The sequence below is a fragment of the Palaemon carinicauda genome, chromosome 14 (genome assembly GCF_036898095.1).
Source record: "Palaemon carinicauda isolate YSFRI2023 chromosome 14, ASM3689809v2, whole genome shotgun sequence".
Taxonomy (NCBI): Eukaryota; Metazoa; Arthropoda; class Malacostraca; order Decapoda; family Palaemonidae; genus Palaemon; species Palaemon carinicauda.
The window spans coordinates 35,785,682-35,809,303 of record NC_090738.1 but is presented as its reverse complement, the minus strand read 5'-3'; the positions used below and the strand labels follow the sequence as shown (position 1 = coordinate 35,809,303).

Genomic DNA, 23,622 nt, shown 5'->3' with positions numbered 1-23,622 from the left:
ATGCCAAGACTGCTCTCACAACCTGGAACAAGAACATCTGACCTGCCATGCTAGGACTGCTCTCACAGCCTGGAACAAGAACATCTGACCTGCCATGCTAGGACTGCTCTCACAGCCTGGAACAAGAACATATGACCTGCCATGCCAAGGACTGCTCTCACAACCTGGAACAAGAACATCTGACCTGCATGCCAGGACTGCTCTCTCAGCCTGGAACAAGAACATCTGACCTAACATGCCAGGACTGCTCTCACAGCCTGGAACAAGGAACATCTGACCTGTCCAGGACTGCTCTCTCAGCCTGGAACAAGAACATCTGACCTGTCATGCCAGGACTGCTCTCACAGCCTGGAACAAGAACATCTGACCTGTCAGGACTGCTCTCTCAGCCTGGAACAAGAACATCTGACCTGTCATGCCAGGACTGCTCTCTCAGCCTGGAACAAGAACATCTGACCTAACATGCCAGGACTGCTCTCACAGCCTGGAACAAGAACATCTGACCTGTCCAGGACTGCTCTCTCAGCCTGGAACAAGAACATCTGACCTGACATGCCAGGACTTGCTCTCACAGCCTGGAACAAGAACATATGGCCTGTCCAGGACTACTCTCTCAGCCTGGAACAAGAACATATGACCTGCCATGTCAGGACTGCTCTCACAGCCTGGAACAAGAACATCTGACCTGCCATGCCAGGACTGCTCTGGAACAAGAACATCTGACCTGTCCATGCCAGGACTGCTCTCACAGCCTGGAACAAAAACATCTGACCTGCCATGCCAGGACTGCTCTCACAGCCTGGAACAAGAACATCTGACCTGCCATGCCAGGACTGCTCTCACAGCCTGGAACAAGAACATCTGACCTGCCATGCCAGGACTGCTCTCACAGCCTGGAACAAGGACATCTGACCTGCCATGCCAGGACTGCTCTCACAGCCTGGAACAAGAACATCTGACCTGCCATGCCAGGACTGCTCTCACAGCCTGGAACAAGGACATCTGACCTGTCATGCCAGGACTGCTCTCACAGCCTGGAACAAGAACATCTGACCTGCCATGCCAGGACTGCTCTCACAGCCTGGAACAAGAACATCTGACCTGCCATACCATGACTGCTTTCACAACGAAGTTCTTTTGCGTAATTGGGATTTATGCCAAGGTACTTCACCACCTGGTGATTGGTATGTACACAATGCGCTGCTTGATACTGCACTCTGTTTCTGAAGGTATGGTCAATCATCAATTTGACCTTCCTTTAACGTCTTTGTGGATATGCTCTTGCTTTTATTCTTGGTCGAGATTGTGCTTCTCTCCTGAGGTGATTATTTAGACCTCCTTCCTTGCAAGTGAGTAGAATTGTAATATTTTCAATGCCCAATAACACCCGACCAGGTCGGGGGAATGCGGAGAACCCTCTAGATGGAGTGATTGTTTGCAGATGTTCTTGCTCTCATGCTTAAGTGCAGTTAACTTGGAGAAACTACTGTGGTTCCTGTGACAGTTGAGTCTTGTTATTAGTAGGAGATTCAGCCCCCCTCCCCCCCTCCAGTTTCAAGGAACTTGCTCGCATTGCCTGGGACAGTGATTCTCGGATCTCTGGGCCTCAGAATTCAAGGCGATCTAGCATGGTCAAGTAAGATCTTACCTCCTGCACTCTAGATGAAGGAGGTTCTGCATTCCTGAATTCATCTCCGATTCTCATTTATCCCGCTGTTTCTGCTTTGATGGCAGGATTACCTGTGGAAAGACCCAAGGCTGAAGGTGCAGTCTTCATCCTTTGAGAATGTTGCCATGAAAGCCTTTTCCATGGCTACCAGTGAATTGCCTACTTCATCAGTACTCTGAATTCATTTGGCAACTTGCAGAGGAGGTGACGGTGTTTAGGAATGACCCAGTGTTAGATGCTGTCTCTATATCCTCAGATGGACCTGGTGGCAGATTTGGATAAGTGGAAGAAAGCTAGTCATGACTCCCTTGTCCAGCATGCAGTTATCTTAAAGGGTCCAGACCCTTTGAAGGCGGCTGCTGCAAGACCAAAGCATCAGGATCAGCTTTGAAAAAGGCTGTGGCTGCCTTCAAAGCCCAATCAGGATCCAGTTGTCCACTCTTGTCCAATCTGCCCAGTTGTAGAAGGGCGGTTACTCTTAAAATTTTTTATTTCAATTGTTCATTATTCTGTTGTTTATTTCCTTACTTCCTTTCCTCACTGGGCTATTTTTCCCTGTTGGAGCCCTTGGGCTAGCATCCTACTTTTCCAACTAGGGTTGTAGCTTAGCTAGTAGTAATACTTAGTAATATAGGAGGAAGGGTATGCTGAAGTCAGCAGTCCCCTCCTCCAGATGCTGTAAGGGGGGAATGCTTGTTGTACCATGGGTAATATTATAGAAGCTTTTTATGTCCAGTGAGGACTTTGTGTGGCTATTTAAAGTTGCCTCGACATCTCAAGCTTTAGTGTCAACAGCTCCTTAGAACTACCAGAACCAAGAAGTAGGTTTAGAAAAAGTCTCTCTTGGCCTACAAGGATAATCAAGCTGATGTACACCTCGATTGATGAAGTCGTTGAGATATCGACAAGAACTCGTGAAGTCAGGGTGTTGGCCCTGCGTTGGCCTCCAAGAAAAACCCGTCTTTCCAGCATTTGATGAAGGCAGGAGTTAGGAAATGCCAAGAAACCTTTTCCCCAAAAATGGGAAACAAAATCATGAAAGTCCATGTTATGTTAAGTGAGTTATTGACCATGTCATTATCTTGTAAAAGGCACCATATCGTATGTAATTGTCGCATTAATTGTTGTACTGTAAATTGACCTTGACTGTGACAGAGTTATATTAGGTTTAGTGAATTTTTATTATCCTGTAAAACCGGTAGTCCAGAGACTGATTTTGGGCTATGATGAATGTCTTTCTTTTTCCTGGATAGTTTCATGACTGTTTGAAGATTTTATGTGATAATGACAAATAAAGATATGCGCAACGGTTCAAGTCAGAGTGGCTGAAAGATGAACGATTCAAGAACTGGCTAGTGAAACTTGAAGGAAATGATTACAGATGTTTTTGCAAATATTGCAAATGTAGTATCATAGCCAAAATTAGTGATATTGTGAAACATTCAGAAACATCAAAGCATAAAAAAGCAGCTGAACCTCTAAGTGCACAGCGACTCTGCCGTCCCAGCGACGAAAATTGGTCCATACGATTCATGGGATTGACAGATGAAAAGGGTGAACATATCAAAATTGCTCATCAAAGTGACGCTGGAAGACGTCCTTCAAATTGTAAGTGAAGTATGATAACTGATGCCTTGAAGTGTTTAGTTTTGCAATTGGGTGAATATAAATTTAATGAATAGGATTTGTAAATTTTACCAGGAGTACTATTTAGTGTCCTTGCATGCCAGTGTGGAGGCATTACTAAAGTTTATATGCAGCATTCATTTTACTCGATACTTTTTTTTTTTTTTTTTCTAACACAAATACCTTGGCTTGCAAGTCAATAGATACCTGCAAATAGGTTTAAGAGCACAAACATTCATATCGGTCTACGAGCAAAACTTTCCCTTTATCCAAATTTTTTGTGAACAAGTATTAATGAGACTAGAATGAAATAAGTCACATGATATCCATGTGCCACACAAGTAGTGGTTATGCTGTGTTCTTGTGATTTTTACAACCATTTTCATGCCATTTTAAAGAAAAGGCAAAAGTAGTTGTCTCTAGATTGGATCCTTTTCAAAATTGAATGTAACAGTGTAAGAAGAAGAAGATCAAGGGTCTATAAAGTGTAAATTAATTGATTCTGTTAGTGATGGTGAACGTTTTCACGAGAGAAATCTCCATATATCAAAAGAAAAGGTACTCCTCCTTCTCATACAAGCCATTACTCTTCTTGAAGTAAAGTGTCAATATTTCTTTTTCATTGTTAAATATTAGTTTGTGTTTTTGATGTTTTTATAAATTCTTCACTGAATTCCATTACAAACTTTTAAAAATGATTGTATATACTGTGTGTATTTATGGACTTGAGGAATGAATCTAGTGAAGTTCCATTATTTCTTATGCGAATTATTTTTTAGAATACAAGCATTTTAGATTACTAGCTCACTCCCGGAATGAATTGAACTCTTAAAACGAGGTGCTAATGTATCATGTTTGGTCTTGAGCCGTATTCGACACTTCTTGGCTGCTACTTTGGTCCATTTTCTCCTGTTATAAAAATTGATTACTTACAAAATTTAGAACTGTTGAACAACAAGCATTGCATTTTGATATTATGATAGCTTTGTGTTCATGACGACAGTATTGCTTCCCTCGTGTGATTCATGTACAGCAATGTACTTTTATCTTTAGTTTTTTAAGAATGTTTCTCTGTTGTTTTTATGAAACAAACCATTTTTAAAGATCTTAAGCAGTTTTCTTAGAATAGCTTTTAGGGGTTGTTGGTAATATTGTGCTGTTTAAGTCTGTGCACCATTTGTTCAAGGAAATTAAGTACAATAGAAGCTTCTTAGAAAATTTCAGTACAGATAGACAAAAAATCTAGACCCAAAAGAAAGGGGAAACTTCTCATTCACTGAGAACATAACTAGAATACATTTGTTAGAGCACATGAACCTCTAAGGTTTACTAATTTCTATTTATGTTTTTACGACAAACTTGTGATGTTTCTGAGTAATATTATTGGCAGAATTTTTAGGGTAAACAAAGTTCAAAGACAAAACCACACCCATCCCCATGTTCTTCCATTCGGTAGTTAGCTGCTGAAGGCGTTCAGCAGGCCTCTTCTTATAACTTACCTCATTTGTCAAAAATTGCTGCTAGATATCTGCATAAAATCATGTGGTGTGTAGACTATCACAATTTTGTTTAAGCTCTGGGAATTTTGGTTAATGAAAAAGTGGTGAAACAAGAAGCTAGAAAGATACTGTATTATAAATTACCATGCTGTATGTAAATTACCTTAGCTTCTCATTTTTTAAAAGGAAATTAGGAATATTGTTGCTAGGTTATATCCTCAAATAGATTTTAAAACTTTTTATCGGACAACTTTGTGATCCGAACTTTAAGCCGTAAGGACTGACTACCCTATGACCTTCACTCTGGTATATGTTATTTGTTTACATGTTGTACCTGCTATCTCTGCCTTCTATGAACTATAAATTTGTGCAAATCATTTTCCACTCACATTCTCAATATGAGGCTCACGTTACACACAACCCATAATGTATACATAAGTTGATTATCAGACTATATGTGTTCCCTTTTTTTTAAAACTTTTAGACCCCATATTTCTACATATAGCTAAAGAAAAACTGTTAGAGAAAGAAACACAGTAATTAGTTGAAATGTGATTGTAAAGAATCACTTTCAATATACAGTAGTACCTTAACTGTCCAGTGCTAATAGTCATATTTGCAAATGTCCAACCCAGGGAAGGGTCTCTCTCTCTCTCTCTCTCTCTCTCTCTCTCTCTCTCTCTCTCTCTCTCTCTCTCTCTCTCTCTCTCTCTCTCTCTCTCTTTCTCTCTCTTTCTTTTTTTTTTTTTTTTTTTTTTTTTTTTTTGATGAAATGTGATCTCTGTACTGCCAAAAAATTGTTCTAAGTTTCATCTTAATAATATAGTGTACTGTACTTTCAGTTGTGCCGGTCCATCAGGATGGCGCAGCATCTCCTTCACCTTCAGCAAAAGAGCTTATCATCCCAGCAAGTGTTGGCTTTATAGGTGCGGGAAATATGGCTCAAGCTCTCATGAATGCATTCCTTTCTAAAGGTAAGTAGAATTAACAGGTGTATTTATTATGTTACTTCTGTACAGTAACTATATTGTATCATTTTATTATATGTTAGATGTATGATACTGTATGCATGAAAAAAAATATATATATATAGAGAGAGAGAGAGAGAGAGAGAGAGAGAGAATTTAATTTTTTACTTAAAAATTATTATTTCTGTATTTTGTGAAATTCATGTGTAAATTTTTAAATTTCAGGGTTAGTAGAACCACACTTACTAATGGCAAGTGCTCCATCAAATAGGAATTTGGAAAAATTACCTTCTGGGATGCGGACGACACATGACAACAGTAAGTATTATATATTAGTTTGATTTGCCACACATCAACTTTATATTACTTTGTGGTATTGGATTAGTAGTTAATTAGTTGTAAACCTGTGTTTATCAATTATGCTTTAATTTTCTAAAAATATTTGCACTTTTTTTTTCTACATGTTGAAGACTCGTCTCTGATATTTTTATTTATGATATGGTGCTGTATTGCATCATAGTAAAACTATCATAACCATTGGTTTGAAATGTATATAGATAGGGAATAGTGAAGGGTATCATTTCAGTAACCTTAGGAACCTTACCTGGTGTTCACTGGGCTCTTGGGAAAGCTCTCCCTGTATGATACATATTAAAAATTTTAAAATCTACTCTCCCTCCCACTCAATTGCCTCCCCCTAGGACATTATGGATGTAAACACCATGTGTGGTATTTTATGTTGTGCAATCTAGATGTGTTGAGGCTTCATATTTGGAGTAGTCTCCAACAGTATCACAAGCTGTCGTCAATTGCTGCAACCATTACCAGTCTTGAGTTTCTGTACTTTTTCTTTGTTAGATAACTCAAACACATGCAGGAATGTCTACTGGTTTTAAGATACGATTAGATTTTAAGTGTTCAGTTAATACGACTGTTAGAGGAGAAAGATCCTCATTCTGTTTGAGTCGCATGTTACTTATCGAGTTGTATTCAGGAGGATGCAGGACTTCAAGGATTTGGGTAGGATGCAGGAATTGAAGGATTCCAGTAGAATGTAGGGCTCGAAGGATACAAATAAGATCCAGGATTTCTAAGTTGTAGTTCATATTAGAAGTGCTGCTGCCTCTTAATTATTGTTAAAATTTGTCTTTGGAGAAGGTTTTACAGCTCTTCATTATACCCAATAAGCATTTGTCAAGCATTACTTGAAGGAAGCCTGGTTCTCATAAAGATTCCTTCATTCCTATTGTAGCTGCAGGAGATTCTGTAGTTTTAGTGGGTGATTTAAGTTTGTATATCCTGTACTTTGTCTGCCCCACATTGCAGCTATTGATATAGTTTGCTCAATAGGGAATCATGTATTGTGAAAAAATTGTTAAATTTTTGTGCTGTAAATCTGAGATATTAATTACCATAGGATGGACCTTTATAAAATCTTTCTTATGTTAGGTTAACTGTTAATAATTTCCTCACTTATCCACCACTATCTGAATAGGAGATTTAGGCATGTAAACCCCAGGTAAGGTCCATTGAAATAAACAGAATTCTAATCATAAATTTATTTCACCTTGAAAACCACTCTACGTAAAATCAAAGTTGACTTTAAATATAAAGCATGTCCAGGCGTAGATTGTTTACCATGAAACACCACAGATGTAACTTTAAACTTAAAGTTAGTTAGCTCGGAAAGTATCTGGCTGAAAGGAAAAGTACTGTATAGGATTTTTATGTAGATTATATTGGTCAATAGTAATCTTGTTTTATTAGGAATTTGTTGTCTTGATTTTTTGTGTTGGAAACTATCAAAGAAACCTCAATTGGATGAGGCAAAAGAAATAAGCAGTCATACTAATGACACTTTGATCTTAGCCACCCCAAAGTAACGGAGGCCCTTTGCGTCTATAGGTGTAGGGGGAGATGCTGATGGTGATAATAACTTTGCAAGTTATACTGTACTTTGCAAATAGAAACTTGACTACACAGCTGTTTGTGGTGTCTGTGTGATTTACCTTCGTTAATTTTTTGTCATGGTTCATAACTTTTGAAGTTTTGAAGTCTTTTAAGGGAAATCTTTCTTTATAAAATTTCTTGTACTGTAGAACTTATTCAAAATTTCTTTCATCAATTTAGGCTTTAGGTAAAATTGGAAAGGGTATTAACCAGTGTTCTAGAATGAAATTGATAAATTTGCAAGTCCTAAGGTTTGTAATTAGAATAAGATTTATACTTTTATTAAAGTTCTAGGGTTAGAAATATATGGTATAACAGTGTTTATATGATTATGTTTTACTTTGGTACAGCAAATGTGAGGAACAAATCTTAGCCACTTAGGTGAAGGTTAATTGTTAATAATGTATATATTCAGCTATAATTAAGAAGCATGAAATATTGAATGAAAAATAAAATTTTTATACAGTACCGGTAGTAATAGTAATGAATAATTTATTTTTATTTCAAAATGATTAGGTCTTCATACAGAACACATTTATGTACATGGAGATGCTATGATAGCTACATCTACAAGTAATATTTTTTCTTTTTAAAGACAGATTAGTGAAAGAGTGTGATATAATTTTCCTGTGTGTCAAACCCCACCTACTGACAGAAATGATTGAAGGATTGGATCCACTAGAAAGGGACCACAGTCCACTGTTCATCTCTGTAGTCACTGGCTTTGATATTTCCACATTGGAGCAGGTAAGTTGTAAAAGGGAGTTGTTTGATATAGAGTGACTAGACTTAGAGATAAGAATTTGACTTAAGTGGGTGGGTCCTTATGGCATAGTTTCTTGGAGGAGGACACTCCAAAATCAAAGCAATGTTCTCTAGTCTTGGGTAGTGCCATAGCCTCTGTACCATGGTCTTCCACTCTCTAGGGTTAGAGTTCTCTTACCCATAACTATACATGAATTCCTATATGGGAAAGATGCTTTGATTTTCTTGGATGATTTTGTTTTACAATTCAGTGATATGTTCTGCAGCAAGTGGATTAAATTCTTTTTAATGTTGTGGAGACGATCACTGAAATTTGAACTACCTTGACATGCATAATTCCATTAGGGAAATAAAATCCATGATACAAAAGAAATCTTTCAACATTTCAGGGCAAGTATTTAGAAGTTATCAGGAACAACTTTAATTTAGATGAATATTTCACATATTTAAAAGGAGAAAACTCACACTACATGGGCGTGCTGATAAAAAATGGCGATTCATAAAAATCTTGTTATATGGTGTTCTTGGCCCCTTACATTTCATACTATATGCACATTTATGTGGTTTGGCCTAGAAACCAAGCTTGCTGTATGTACAGATGATGCTATTCTATTTGCTTCAATTCTGTCTGCTGAATGTAGATCTGGGCTTACTGAATCCATTAATAGAGATGTAGCTAAAATTAGTGCAGGGTGCAAATTATGGGGCAAGAAGTTGAACCGTAACAAAACTCAAAGTATGATTGTAAGTAGGTCGAAGACAATGGCTCTTCTACATCCAGATCTCGGCATTGATAATATTTCTTTAACTCTATAAGGCTCTTTTAAAATTTTAGGTGTGTTTCTTGATAGCAAATTTACTGTTCATTCTTCAATTCCACAAAAAATAGAGAAATTCTTTTAAGGATTTGGTGTTCAGTATATTCTGGAGAAGCGATTCAATTCTTTCATTTTGCTGTGTTTCAAGTACTGTATTGTTCTCCTGTCTGGTCTTTAGCTGTTGAATCTCATCTGTCTGGTCTTTAGCTGCTGAATCTCATCTGTCTGGTTTTTAGCTGCTGAATCTCTTCTTAATTTTTGGGACAAGAACTTATATTCTTAAATTTCTTATTCCTAGTCTAGATATTAATCTGTCACCAACATTCAGTTAGTTCTTTATGCATGTTGCATAAGATTTTCCATAAGGTACCATCCTTTGCATTCAGATCTTCCCAGACAGTACCATCCTGTTCGTAATACGAGGTGTGCAGTTAGCTTTATTAGTCAAACCTTCTCCATCTCAAGGCTCAATACTACACAGTATTTTAGATGTTTTATTACAGCTATGACCAAGTTGTGGAATGATCTTCCTAATCAGGAAGTAGAGTCGGTGGAACTCCAAAAGTTCAAACTTGTAGCATATATTTTTATGTTGAACAGGCTGATACAAGTGTTTATAGTTTATAAGATCTATTTTAATGTTACTGTTCTTAGAATATTGTATATTGATTGTTCATTACTTCTCTTGTAGTTTGTTTATTTCTTTATTTCGTTCCTTACTGGGCTATTTTTTCCCTGCTGGAGCCATTGGGTTTAAATCATGTTGCTTATGCAACTAGGCTTATAGATTATCTAGTAATAATAATAATAGATTACATGAAGCTAATATAAATGTAATTTATTGGATTCCTGCCCTTGTGTCCAAAAATTAAATAAAGATGTGGATAATGCATTCTAAATGACATTTGGTATGACCACATCTATTTACTATTCAACATCTCTTAAAACCATTTCTTTTCAATAGAAGGCAGATTTTTGGGAATAATTATTCTTTAACAATGAATGAATAAATCAAATCCATAATTGGACAGGGTCATTCTTCAAAATACAGTAAAGTGTATCATCTTAGAGTTATTGCAATCGTTTGATCTTGTTGAAATTTGATGATTAACCTATAGGAACCAATCCTATATATGGGAATGTAGGTAGGCATTGGCATTTGCAATCTATCAAACATGTCTTAAATAATATCCAGACATCAACCGGCAACAGAAGGTAAGCTTTGGGGGTAATGCAATTGAGGAAATTTTTCAATCGTCCACATTTTCAACTTTTTTTTTTTTATTGTAAAGTTTTTAACAAATTGCAACTTGATTTATGTTAATGGTGAAAAAACTATTTGGGTCTAACCTATTGAAGTCTAAAATTATGATAAAGATGTTATGATAAAGTTGTTTGGTTAAACAACCTGCATCTTGCATACAATGAAGAAGTCTTGTTTACCTTAAGTGGTTTCAACAACAGCAATAAATACAGAAGTCAAACGAGTCCACACATTGGATGCAAACTGTTAATAATATCTATCTTTTTCTCTCTAATGGGATTTTTGTTTTTAAATAAACACATAATTTTTTAGTTTAATTTCCTTTAAATATCTTAAGATATTGCAAGGTTAGGTATTTAATAGAAAATATTTTGCCATTTCAATGTTATCTTTTTGTGAACAAGTATAATTTTTTTTTTTTTTTTTAAATTTAGGCTACAGTGTAAGGTAATATTTTTTTCTTCTTTTAGTTACTGGGTTCACTTGTAGATGCTCCACGTGTTGTACGTACTATGCCAAACACGCCATGTATGATTGGTCAAGGATGTTGTGGTAAGTGTAATTGTTTTCCAGTTTTGTAGGTGAAGCTTTTCATTATAGTTTATGCAATGATCTCCATACATAATGATAAGGTAAATGTGGTTGAGTAATTGCATGGTGTACAGTAGTATGTAAATATGTACATTCAGTCCTTACCATTTGCATTATTGAGATTCACAAATTTGAATATTTGTGGAACGGCTCTGGATTACCGTAAAGCAATATTTATGCATAGATGCAAGTTTTTCAGCATGTGCCGGAAACTCCGGTTTTTCAAGTTTGAAATAATTTTTTCCAAATCTTGTAAATCCGTTGAGATTTCCCGGTGGAGTGGGATGGTTGTCTCCTTGTAAGCAGTCTACGGTTTTAGCTCGGTCTGTACTGTGTCATTCCTTGTGGTGTAATTTTCACAATAAACTGTTCTGTATGGTTGTGTGGAGCCTGTTGAATCACAGGGTTACACAGTTTGCTCGCTGTTGTTTCTATAAAAATACGTAGGCATGTTTTTTTTTTTTGGGGGGGGAACGAACAATCGGTCCTAGGATTCATCATTTCTTTGGTGCAACTTACAATAATGCTTTTGATTGGCTCACTAAGGCTCCATCCATTGAAACTACAGCTATTGTTAAAGTTTGTTTTGGTTAGCGACATACCCAGGTGTGCTACCTTTGGTTGCTGCTAAGAATACTTCATCATCGCTCAAATAATGTCAAAATGAAGTTTGTATCGGGAGGCTACAATAAAAGAGAATTCGAAAAGATTTTTTAGAAATAAATTTTTGGTGGGAATGGCTAAAAGAATGTGACAAAAGTGATCATAAATGGGGAATGTCTTTGAAAACCAGACTTCTTGGGAGTTGCGTATTTTGATCCTTGTTTAAAGACAATCCAGTAAGAATCCAACAGGAAGAAGGGCTGAAAAGTCTAACTAATGATTCTTATCACTTTAAAAACAAGACCATCCAATTATATTTTTATTTACAGTTTTATTCATTAACCAATAATGGGTATGCTATGAACCCAAATATGTGTACAGTATTTTGGATGTTGCCATTCTGATTACTCATTAGTATTGACTAGCCAGAATGCTTGCAGTGTGAGCTCTGCTGGTAATTCCCATCAGTGAAAAATGATCAAAACAAAGTAACAGTGATTTCCATACTGTCAAAATGCAAGAGCAGAAATAATTTTGGGCCAGATATTTTGTGAAAGTGTTACACTCATTTAAAGATTTTTTAATTCATGATTTGTTCCAACACAAATACTTACCTCGAACTACTTTCTTAGGAGTTACCTGTAATCTCCTCTCTACCGACCAGAGTTTTGTGTAGTATACCCCACGCCCGTTTTCTATGGAGGGCTAACGCGGGAGTAAAGAGAACGTGCCCCGAGGGTAGACCTGAGCTAGGTTGGTGTCAGCTTGGGTCCCGTTAGTCAGTAAGTTCTCTGGTCGCGTCGTGATACCATCACGCCGCTCTCGTCTCTTGCGACCCTTTGTGTCCCGACTCGTGTGTCACGCGTGGTTACCGCGTGGTATCTCTGTGCTTATCCCTTGTGTTCTTGCGTGTTCACTGCCTTTCCTTGTGCTTCCCAAGTGTATTCCTTGTTGATTCCCTTCGTTCCTGTGCCTTGTGGTTGTGTGCGATGGAGCAGATCCGCCGTTGTCCTGGGCCTAGAGCCGGAAAGTCGTGTGGAGCGTTCCTTTCCAAGCCCAAAGTAGACCCTCATTCCCTTTGCTCTTCCTGTAGGGGCAGTGTGTGCTCGCCATCAGATACGTGCATTGAGAGTGTTAGCTGGAGTGAGATCCAGTGGGTGCGTTACGGCACTAAGAAGAAGAAGTCGTCGAAAAGTTTGCCCGGGAAATCTAGCATCTCTTCGCCGTTACCGTCACCCAGTGGACGGTCCGACGGGGCTTCTGTCTCGCCTTCCCCTACCCAGAGTAGGGTACGAGGTAAGTCCGTTGCAGGGAAAGAGCCGAGGGCCCTTCCCCAGGAGTCTAATGTGTTTGAAGTGGGGGTTGCTGGGTCTTCTCAGGCTAGTGGGGAGCCTGGTAGTGCTGTGTCTGGGGGTTCTGGAGACTCTGCCCTTGTGCTTGGGGGGCACGTTTCCTCCGACGACCCCTTGTGGTGTAGTAATGTCGTGCCTGTTTCTTCGCCCGCTTCGTGGGCCTGTGTTTCAGGTTCTTCAGCGGCTGGTGACGCCCAGGGAAAGTTGGACTCCACGGTAAGTGAGCCCTTCGGGTGGAGGCTCCCTAAAACGCCAGGTAGGTCCCCAATGCGGATGGAAGAGGGCCTGGATACCTGGTTCCCTAGTGTAGTGCGCCCAACCTTTTTTCCAGCTCCTCTGACGGCGGTTCCAGAGTCCTTCCTACAACCCTCGACCTCTGGTACGCAGCAGGTCGCGAAGCCCTCCGTAGACCCCGCTCCTGCCTGTCGTTCGGGTGGTACAGTTTCGTCGGGCTCTTCAGATGGTGGTGCTTCGTTCTCTTCAGAAGAGGAAGCGAGGAAGAGACATCGGCGACGGAGGGAGCGGTCCAGGAGCAGGCGTTCCCGCTCAAGATCACGTTCGAGGTTCAGTAGAAAACGGTCCCGGTCTCCACAGAGGAAGTACAGGAAGAGTAGGTCCCCCGATGGTGATTGGGTCTTCGTTCCCCGTAAGAGTGAGTTGCAGCGTTCCCCTGACCGGCGGTCCAGGGATTTCTCGCCGCGAAGGCCATCCTCCAGACGCAGATATGACCCTCGTAGGGAGAAATGCGAGAAGGCCGCTTCAGGCAGGCGTAAGTCCGCGAAGCTTCCGGCTCACCCCGCCCAGCGGGGGGAACCGTGCTTCCATACGGGCAGCCTGGCCGAATCAGCACAGCTGGTTTGGCCCTCGGACTTAAAGGAACGGTTCCCTCCGTCGGGTCAGCCCACGGGATCCGCGTCCTCGTCCCCCAGAGAGAATACACGAAGGGTAGTCCTCGCCGGCACGGCGATGTCAGTTCTGACCCCCGAACCTGGTGCAGAGGTTCCCGCCGGGGCGGACCGGTACCACCGCAGGGGAGTGCCTGTTGTTCTAGAACCGAAGCGCCCGGTGGGAGTGCCCGGTGACCCGGCTCCTCGGGATCAGGCGGAAGGTACTGCTGACGGTAGAGAAGGTTCCCCTACCGAGGACTCGGCGTATCGGAAGGTAATAGGCCTGATTCGAAGGCATCATCTGATTGAGGAACCGGTCCCAACCGACGAGGACTACTGGAGGTCCAGCCTGACCCGCTTGATGCAGGCACCCGTCCAACAGAAAACCTCCCTGGCCCTGCATGTGGCCCGAGATCTCGTCCTGGGACGGGCTCATGTTGATAGAGTTGTGGCAGGCAATGCCGAAGTTCCCAAAACACAGAGCTCCTCGAAGTTGCTCCAAGGACTCAAGACACAGAGTAGGTTCTATGTGCCAGAGGGACAACGACCGGGAGTCTGCAAAGTGGAGCCTGCCCTCGACGTTCTGGGACAGGGTGCCCCGGAGGACAGAGCCTCCTCAGCCCCGATTTGCTTTTCGCAGTCGGAGGCTGCGATGATGGAGGAGATGTCGAAAGACTTGGTGCACGTCTCCTCTTGGTTGGACTGGTGGGCTTCCACGCTGGTAGGTGTTCAAGCCACATATGACTTAACAGACCCAGAGCAACAAAACCTCCTGAGGGAGCTTATCATCTCCGGGGGCAAGACCCTGAAGTTCCTTACTTATCATTCCCTTGCCCTTTCAGCGAACTGGGTTCTTCGCAAAAGGGACACTATTCTGGCGAAGCTTTCCCGGAAGGTCCCAGACAGAGAGGCGAGGGCCATGAGGAGCCTTCCTGTGTGGGGTGACTCCTTGTTCCCCTTGAAACAGCTAGAGGAGATTATGGAGAAGGTAGCTAAACGAAAGGAAGTGAACGCTCCCAGGCCTCAACCGGTAAGGAGGCCCTCCTACAAGAGGTCAGCATCAGACGGGCCCTCTACTTCTCAGGCTCCTCCTAACCTGACGAGGAGAGAAGCCCCTTCTTCCTCGTGGGCTTCAGCGCCACAGCCCCCCCCGTAGAGGAGCTCCAGCAGCGTCTGCCTCGTTTAGAACAGGGTATTCTGCCTCCAGGAGAGGCCGTTCAGGCCGCTCCTCCAGGAGGAGGTAGAGTGGGAGGTCTCCTACTCCTGCCCAAGCCTCAGGTTGGGGGATGCCTCAGACGACATTGGCAAGCATGGAAGGCTCACGGAGCGGAACCCTGGACAGTATCCGTACTGAAGGAGGGGTACAGGCTACCGTTCTTAACGGAACCCCCACCTTTGATTCCGGCCAGCCTGTCGGAGTGGCTGGCACCCAAGGACCCGTTGAAGAGGGCGGCCCTTCAAGAAGAGGTGTCCACTATGTTGGAGAAGGGCGCCATGGAGGAGGTCCTGCACCCGGGACCAGGTTTCTACAGCTGACTATTCCTGGTAGAAAAGGTGACTGGGGGGATGGAGACCGGTGATAGACCTGTCAGCTCTCAACAAGTTTGTGCGCAAGACAGATTTCAAAATGGACACACCGAAGTCGGTCTTGCTGTCCTTGAGGGAGAAAGACTACATGATGACCATAGACCTCAAGGACGCATACTTCCAAATCCCGGTCCACCCCTCAAGCCGGAAGTTTCTCCGGGTGAAATGGGGTACCCAGATCCTGCAATTCAAGACCCACTGCTTCGGGTTGTCGACAGCTCCCCAGGTATTCACGAGAGTCTTCACGACAGTCTCGGTGTGGGCTCACGAGCGAGGTATTCACCTCATCCGGTACCTGGACGACTGGTTGCTTCTTTCCTCCTCAGAGGACGTTTTGAAGGAGCAGGGTGTAACAATTCTCCAATTTTGCAAGGGTCTGGGTATCATGATCAACCCAGAAAAATCGAACGTATCTCCCTCCACTAGGATGACCTATTTGGGGATGACACTGGATTCCCGACTAGTGAAGGCTTTTCCGTCAGACGAGCGGGTAAGCAATCTAATAAAGATCCTTCTCCCTTTCCTTTTGGGGCAACCCAGGAGGGCGAAGGACTGGCAAAGGCTAATAGGTCATCTGGTGTCATTGGAGAAACTGGTTCCCCAGGGGAGACTCGGCCTCAGGGCCGTCCAGTGGAACCTCAAGAACTTCTGGAACCAACTGGACTCGCCCCAGAAATTAATTCCAGTTCTGCCAAACACAATACCCTCCCTGGAATGGTGGCATTGCCGGTCGAACACGCTCAAGGGGATGCCCTTCGCAACCGAGCCTCCCGAGATGCTCCTATTCACAGACGCCTCCAACCAGGGATGGGGAGCCCATCTCCTCAACGAGACGGCGAGAGGAACCTGGATGGACGCTGAGAAAGGCCTACATATCAATGTCCTAGAGTTGAAGGCAGTCCAAAAAGCTTGCCTGCACTTTATCGATCTACTAAGGGGAAACACTGGGGCGTTGATGTGCGACAACGCCACAGTAGTAGCGTACATAAAGAAGCAAGGAGGCCTAAAATCAAGGGAGTTGTGCCATCTCGCCCTAGAGATCCTGGATTGGGCGGAAGTGAACCAGATAGTGTTATTGGGAGGTTCATCCCCAGGAAGAACGTCCTAGCCGACGGTCTCAGCAGGAGGGGTCAGATAGTAGGAACAGAGTGGTCCCTCCTCCCAGAAGTAGCCAGGCTCATCATTCAACGGTGGGGTTCCCTGGTGATGGACCTCTTTGCAACCAAGCTGAACGCACAACTCCCCGTGTATTGTTCTCCTGTCCCAGACCCAAAGGTAGCCTTGGAGGATGCCTTTCAGCACAAATGTTGATCAGGCAAGTGCTCAACAGAGTAAGGGCTGCCCGGAACTTAAGGATGACTTTGGTAGCGCCCTGGTGGCCGGAGAGAGAGTGGTTCGCAGACCTAAAAGACCTGGCAAGCCATCCTCCGTGGCCACTCCCCAACAGGCCAGATCTTCTACAACAGCCACACTTTCTCAGGTTCCACAACAACCCACAGTCTCTACGCCTTCACGCCTGGAGACTATCGAGCGCCTCCTGAGGAAGGAAGGATATTCGTCAGGAACGGCTAAGAAGATGTCGCGATACCTGAGAAGGTCGTCGGCAGCGGTCTACCAAGCGAAATGGGCCTCTTTCACGAAGTGGTGCGCTTCGAAGAGCATCAAACCCCTCAAAGCCTCAGTCCCAGATATCGCAGACTTTCTAGTATATCTCAGAGACGAGATAGGGATGTCAATCCCAGCTACAAAAGGAGTACGAGCCGCCTTGGGTCAAGTCTTCCTTCTGAAGGGCATCGACCTGGGCTCCTCTAGACACATCTCTATGCTTATCAGGAGTTTTGAACAGTCCTGCTCCCCTCAAACTGTTAGGGTGCCTCAGTGGGACTTGGCTAGGGTTCTGAAGATGTTAAGTAGCCACCCGTTCGAACCAATGAAGGATATTGTAGACAGGCATCTCACTCTCAAGACGGTCTTTTTGTTGGCCTTGGCCTCTGCGAAAAGGGTAGGTGAGATCCATGGGCTGTCTTATGACATCTCTCATTCGAAGGGGTGGAGAGAAATCTCCCTCAAGTTCGTCCCTTCGTTCGTGGCGAAAACCCAGAACCCAGCAGTCTGGGATCCTAAATTCGAGGGGTTCTCTCTGCCAGCTATTCTTAGGACTTGCAATCCAGAGGATTTGAGGTTATGCCCTATCGGTGCCATTAGGAAATACCTTGAGAGGACTGCACATCTCCGGCCGGGCATCAAGAGCCTTTTCGTCTCCACAGGTGTTACAAAGAAGCAGGTATCGAAGAATACCATATCTTTTTGGTTGAGACAAGTTATTGCCAGGGCCTACAAGGAGGAGGGACTGGCCGTGCCAGGTACTCCCAAGCCCCATGACATCAGAGGACTGAGCACTTCCTTAGCCTTTGAGAAGAACATGGCAGTGGGCCAGATCCTTCGGGCGGGCACCTGGTCGAACCAGTCGACCTTTACTGCCCATTACCTCAAGGATTACTCAAGAAGGTCTTTAGACGGGTTCTCCATGGGGACAGTCATCTCCGTGCTCCAAGTGATTTAACGGTGAAACCCCAGGCACAATCGTGGATAGCAAAACCAGGAGACACAGGTTCGTTCCTTTTCACCCTAATCCCCGTTTCCTATCCCTATCGGAGATAACCACACTTATGTAATCAATGAAGAACACGTCTCTGCAACTTTGTTACTGGACTCAACATCAGAAGATTTTTCAAAGGGTGAGTACTTAGACACTAACGTGAGCTCTTTGTGTAGTTCACCCTACCGTTCGTTTCCCAGTTTTTTTTTTAGAACCTAGTTCATATCTAGGCTACTTGGCTTCCGCTTTGCTGGGTCTGAAGGTCAGGAAGCCACTCCCACCTCCTAAAGTGTAAGTCTCCTAAGAAAGTAGTTCGAGGTACTGTAAGTATTTGTGTTGGAACAAATAAAAAATTTTAAGTAATTTTTATTTTTCCTAACATACTTACCGAGAACTACTTTCGGGTAATGGCCCTCCCTACCTTCCCCGAGTGCCTTTCTGCCCTTGCAGGGACTTGTTGCACCATCTGAAGAACTTACTGACTAACGGGACCCAAGCTGACGCCGACCTAGCTCAGGTCTACCCTCGGGGCACGTTCTCTTTACTCCCGGGTTAGCCCTCCATAGAAAACGGGCGTGGGGTATACTACTCAAAACTCTGGTCGGTAGAGAGGAGATTACAGGTAACTCCTAAGAAAGTAGTTCTCGGTAAGTATGTTAGGAAAAATAAAAATTACTTAAAATTTTTGATATTTTAACGAGAATATTACAAGAGTAAAGTTTTCTGATTTAAGTGTTATGTATTAATACATTACATTGTCATTTTGTTTATTATCATGTGTTGTTATAACTTAATGTATTTTCTTTGTAGAATAGAAAGTCATCACAAGTGCTACTAATAAGCATATTTTTGTTGACTTGATTACCTTATAAAATATCAAATAAAAGAAAGGCAGGACTACAAATTAAATTGTAAACTTTTTCATCTTTCACAATTTGGTTATTTATAATCAATGGATTATAACATACAAGGTTTTTTATAATAAGGCATATTTTTTGTATTAAAGATTTTTCAACTCACTAAGAGTTTTTTGGGGCACCCAGAGACCTGACCCCTTACTATAACTGTAGTACCGTACAGTGTATAGTTGTACTTTGTAAATAAAGTGTTATACATACATATACCAAAGGCACTTCCCCCAATTTTGGGGGGTAGCCGACATCAACAAGAACAAAACAAAAAAAGGGGACATCTACTCTCTATGTTCCTCCAGCCTATTGAATTGTCACTAAATCATTTCAGTTGGTAGTTGTTAGAGCGTTTGGCATATTTCAGCATCTAATTATGAAATTTCTTTATTTTTATATGAATTTGCACAATGTATTATAAATGGTGGTAAAAGATAGGGGAAAAATGATTTAGCTAAAGTGGATAACATGATAAAAATCACAAATAATTCCCACATTATGAAACACTGAAGATGGCTGAGAAAGCCATAGCAGGGGTTCTCTTCATAGCCTACCAATACATCCCAAATCAATAGATTAAAGAAGATATGTTTGTGCTATTGTCATTTTGCTGTAAATGCTATTCTTATGAGCATCTGTATAAGGAATGTTCTAAAGATGAAAAGTTTAAAATATGCTCTGAATGCTTAGCATATGATCATACATACAAGGAATATACAGAAAATACAACTGTAATCAACAACATAAAACTTCAGCAGTGAAATGCCCAGTAAGAAAGGTGCTCTAATTAAAAGGAAAATGCAAGAGAAAAAGGCAAACAGATACAACTTCCACTACAAACGACTCAAGTTACGCCAAAGTAACAGCTACCAATATGGGGAATTATTAGGCTAATACAAGTAGCCTTTTAAACAACCTAGAAGGATACATGAGAATTGAGACAATAGCAAATATAGCAATAGAATTTGGGTTGTGTCAAGGAAAATACTACCCCGAAGTAATAAACAGCATATTAGCAGATAACAATACTTTTCTCTGAGGAAAGAATAAATAAGGTAGAAAGCACTGTGAAGAGGAACAGAAGACAAAAGAACCATAAAACCAGAGCAGCTGAATTTCAGGAATTACAGAATATACAGCAGGATTCCACATAGGAAGAGAGTATAGCAGAAAGTTCAGGAGACATCTCATCAGAAGGAGTCTTCAAACCCAGAAATGAACCTAATTCAGACTAAAACTCGCCAATTCATCCATCAGATGTAAGAAGATTTGCAAGAAACACGGCATCAATCAGCAGGAGAGATACAAGCCTCACTACAAAGCCTCTCAGGTCTCCAATTCTCCCATTTTCCAAAATCGACAAGGATCAACTTCAGCATCAGAAAATATTATGCCAGTAGCCAAGAATACCAAAGAACAAAAAGTTGTAAATTATCCAGTCATATTTAATCTTTGTTTCATCCGTAAAAATTTTGTCATTGTTGTACAGTATTGAAATACTTGTTATTAGATTTCTCATTATTTGATAATCAATTTTAAAAATGAGGAAATTCATCAAAATTAGCTTTTCTTTGTAAACGACTATTTTACTGTGCTAACTTTAAAATTATAATACGAAAATGTATTTTTATAATAATCAATTGTGGCTAAACCTCACATTACATTACTCTTACCAATACTTGACTTTCCAAACTATTGCCTACTATTGTTAGCTAGCTAACTGTCCTCATTTCCTGTATCAGCTAAAAAATTATACCCATCATTATGGGTATTTATTCACAATTATATAATACCAAATACAGAACAGGCCTTCACTTTTTTTTTTTTTTTAGAAGGGTAATGATCCTGGGGCTCTTCGTTGCCACCAAATTTTAGCCTACTTCCTTAAATCTGTTCCCTTTTTCCTTTTTCCATCGTGCTGTGCAACCTCCTTACTTTAATTTGATTGTGCAAGTGTGGGATTTCCCCCCCCCCCTTGTACTTTGGAGTTGAATATCCTCATTATGGCCCAAATTCATAAATTGGATGAGGGATATTCAACAGAGCGCTGACCTCCACCGCGGCAGCTTATTTTTCGACCTTTTCCTTGACCTTGACCTTAACATGTATAAATTGCTGTGGATGCTGTGGATTTTCAGACACTCCAATATAACCAAGTTTGAAGTCTCTGTGACAACAATGTCCAAACTTATAGCTGATTATGTAAATTGGACATTTTGCTGGATCGTGACCTTGACTTTCCAAGTTTAATCATTTCCAGATTTTTACATAACAGTTAATCCCTGCAAGTTTCATTAATCTACGATTAAAATTCTGGCCAGGAAGCTGTTCACAAATACAAACAGGGGGTAAAACATAACCTCTTTCCAACTTCGTTGGCAGAGGTAATTAAATCAGAACAGTCCTTGAAAGAAAAGCACCAAGCCATTACATTATTTTACAAGGGTTTGGAAATTCATATATACACTAACTATATCACTCATGGCTTAATTACCTCCGCCAACAAAATTGGAAGGGGGTTATGTTTTACTCCGTTTTGTGTTCGAGTGTATGAAAATCCACGCCAATTAATACATGTTAAAGTTAAAGGTCAAGGTCAAGTAAAAGGTTCAATTCCAGTTATCATCCATATAGACACAATTTTAATTGTAAAATAATGAAACTTACAGGGATTTTAAATTTATATAAAGAGCTGGAAAAGATTGATATTTTGGGAAAGGCACTCTGGTTTTGAGAAATAAGTTGCCTTAGTGGAGGACTACATTCTGAGAGTGCTTTTCTAGTTTCTCTTGTTATATGACTGAATATGCTCTTCTGTATGTGGTCTTATGTAACTGATGTCTTGTCAAGTCAAGGTGCATTATCACACACTGTAATTGTCCATCCATCCATATACCAAGGCACTTCCCCCAATTTTGGGGGGTAGCCGACATCAACAAAGAAACAAAACAAAAAGGGGACTACTCTCTACGTTCCTCCAGCCTAACCAGGGACTCGGCCGAGTTCAGCTGGTACTGCTAGGGTGCCACAGCCCAACCTCCCACAATTCCACCACAGATGAAGCTTCATAATGCTGAATCCCCTACTGCTGCTACCTCTGCGGTCATCTAAGGCACCGGAGGAAGCAGCAGGGCCTATCGGAACTGCGTCACAATCGCTTGCCATTCATTCCTATTTCTAGCACGCTCTCTTGCCTCTCTCACATCTATCCTATCACCCAGAGCTTTCTTCACACCATCCATCCACCCAAACCTTGGCCTTCCTCTTGTGATTGCTCTTTAATGGAAAAGCCAATAAAGTATTGCTATATAAGACCAAATACAACACAACATACTCAATTGCATAACGGTAGAGTAAGTTGACTGATATTGTTATTTAAGCAAATTTTCAAGCTCTTGTGTAATGAGGGCTTTTTGTCTTTTCTATTTGGTGTTTTATAACTGAATATTTATTTAATTTCTCAGGTTTTTTTCTACTGTAATTATGTAAGGAAATTAGGTATCTGGGTTTTTTGTTAAGGATGCAGCAATTATTTGCAAATTTTCAGCAATGGCTACTGTGGGTGTGTGTGTGATCTAATCTATGCAAATGATAAGGTCTAACTGAATACATTTTTAATGCTTTGTAATTTTTTTTTTTCTAGTATACACTATGGGTAACAATGCAAATGAGAGTGACTCCAAGGTGGTACATTCCATGTTACATTCAGTTGGTATCTGCGCTGAAATACCAGAACACCAAATGGATGCTGCTTGTGGACTGATAGGCTCAGGACCTGCTTATGTAAGTGAATATTCTACAAAGTTGCACCATTAAATCAACAGTATTTAGTGATGTGAAATAATATATTTATGGATATGATCTATAGCTTCTCTGTGTTTGTGTATGACAACTATTTGTAAAGTACATCATTATTTTATTATTTCAGATTTATGCAGCAATTGAAGCCCTTGCTGATGGTGGGGTAAAAATGGGATTACCAAGACACCTTTCTCAGTCACTTGCTGCTCACATGGTAAGTTATGAGATGGATGGTTTGATTTGCCATTTGGGCCCATTTAAAGATTTAAATATTGATAGTGAATGGCAGAGGCAAGGGACAGGACAATGCCTTAAGACTGACTATATATGCATGTGATCAGTGCTCGAGCCCTCCCCCCCCCCCCCAATCAAACCAGGCCAAAGGAGGGCAAGGTAATGGCTGCTGGTGACTCGGCGGGTAAACCTATAGGCACCCCCATCCATCACTCACAAGGATGGTAAAGTTGCAGACCTTGATAGAAACCATCAAACTTAAGAGGTCTCACTCCCATCCAACAGGTTGCCAGGCAACCACAACACTCATTGCAATGAGTATAGTTTACTTTCAGTTGAATAAAAGTCAGCTTGTTTGAGAAATGAGGGCAAATGAGAGCTGAATGCCAAATACTGTAAGAGAGATTAAACTGGTATGTTTCTGTTTTATCAGATTGCATTGAATTCAGTTAGCTCTTGTGCATTCCAATTTACTAGTGATAGATAAGGAGCCTGTTACAG

The 23,622-nt window shown here is 41.4% G+C and overlaps 1 protein-coding gene across 2 annotated transcripts in view; it reads left to right on the top strand.

Annotated features, from left to right (window-relative positions):
* LOC137653515 (pyrroline-5-carboxylate reductase 3-like) overlaps window positions 1–23,622 on the top strand; it is a 56,541-nt gene that overhangs the window by 28,077 nt on the left and 4,842 nt on the right. For both annotated transcript variants that reach the window (XM_068386972.1, XM_068386973.1), the window contains exons 2-7: window positions 5,637–5,768; window positions 5,988–6,080; window positions 8,308–8,459; window positions 11,030–11,111; window positions 22,730–22,869; window positions 23,015–23,101. In XM_068386972.1, the coding sequence (XP_068243073.1) occupies window positions 5,637–5,768; window positions 5,988–6,080; window positions 8,308–8,459; window positions 11,030–11,111; window positions 22,730–22,869; window positions 23,015–23,101 (686 nt within the window). The remainder of the gene's footprint in view (window positions 1–5,636; window positions 5,769–5,987; window positions 6,081–8,307; window positions 8,460–11,029; window positions 11,112–22,729; window positions 22,870–23,014; window positions 23,102–23,622) is intronic.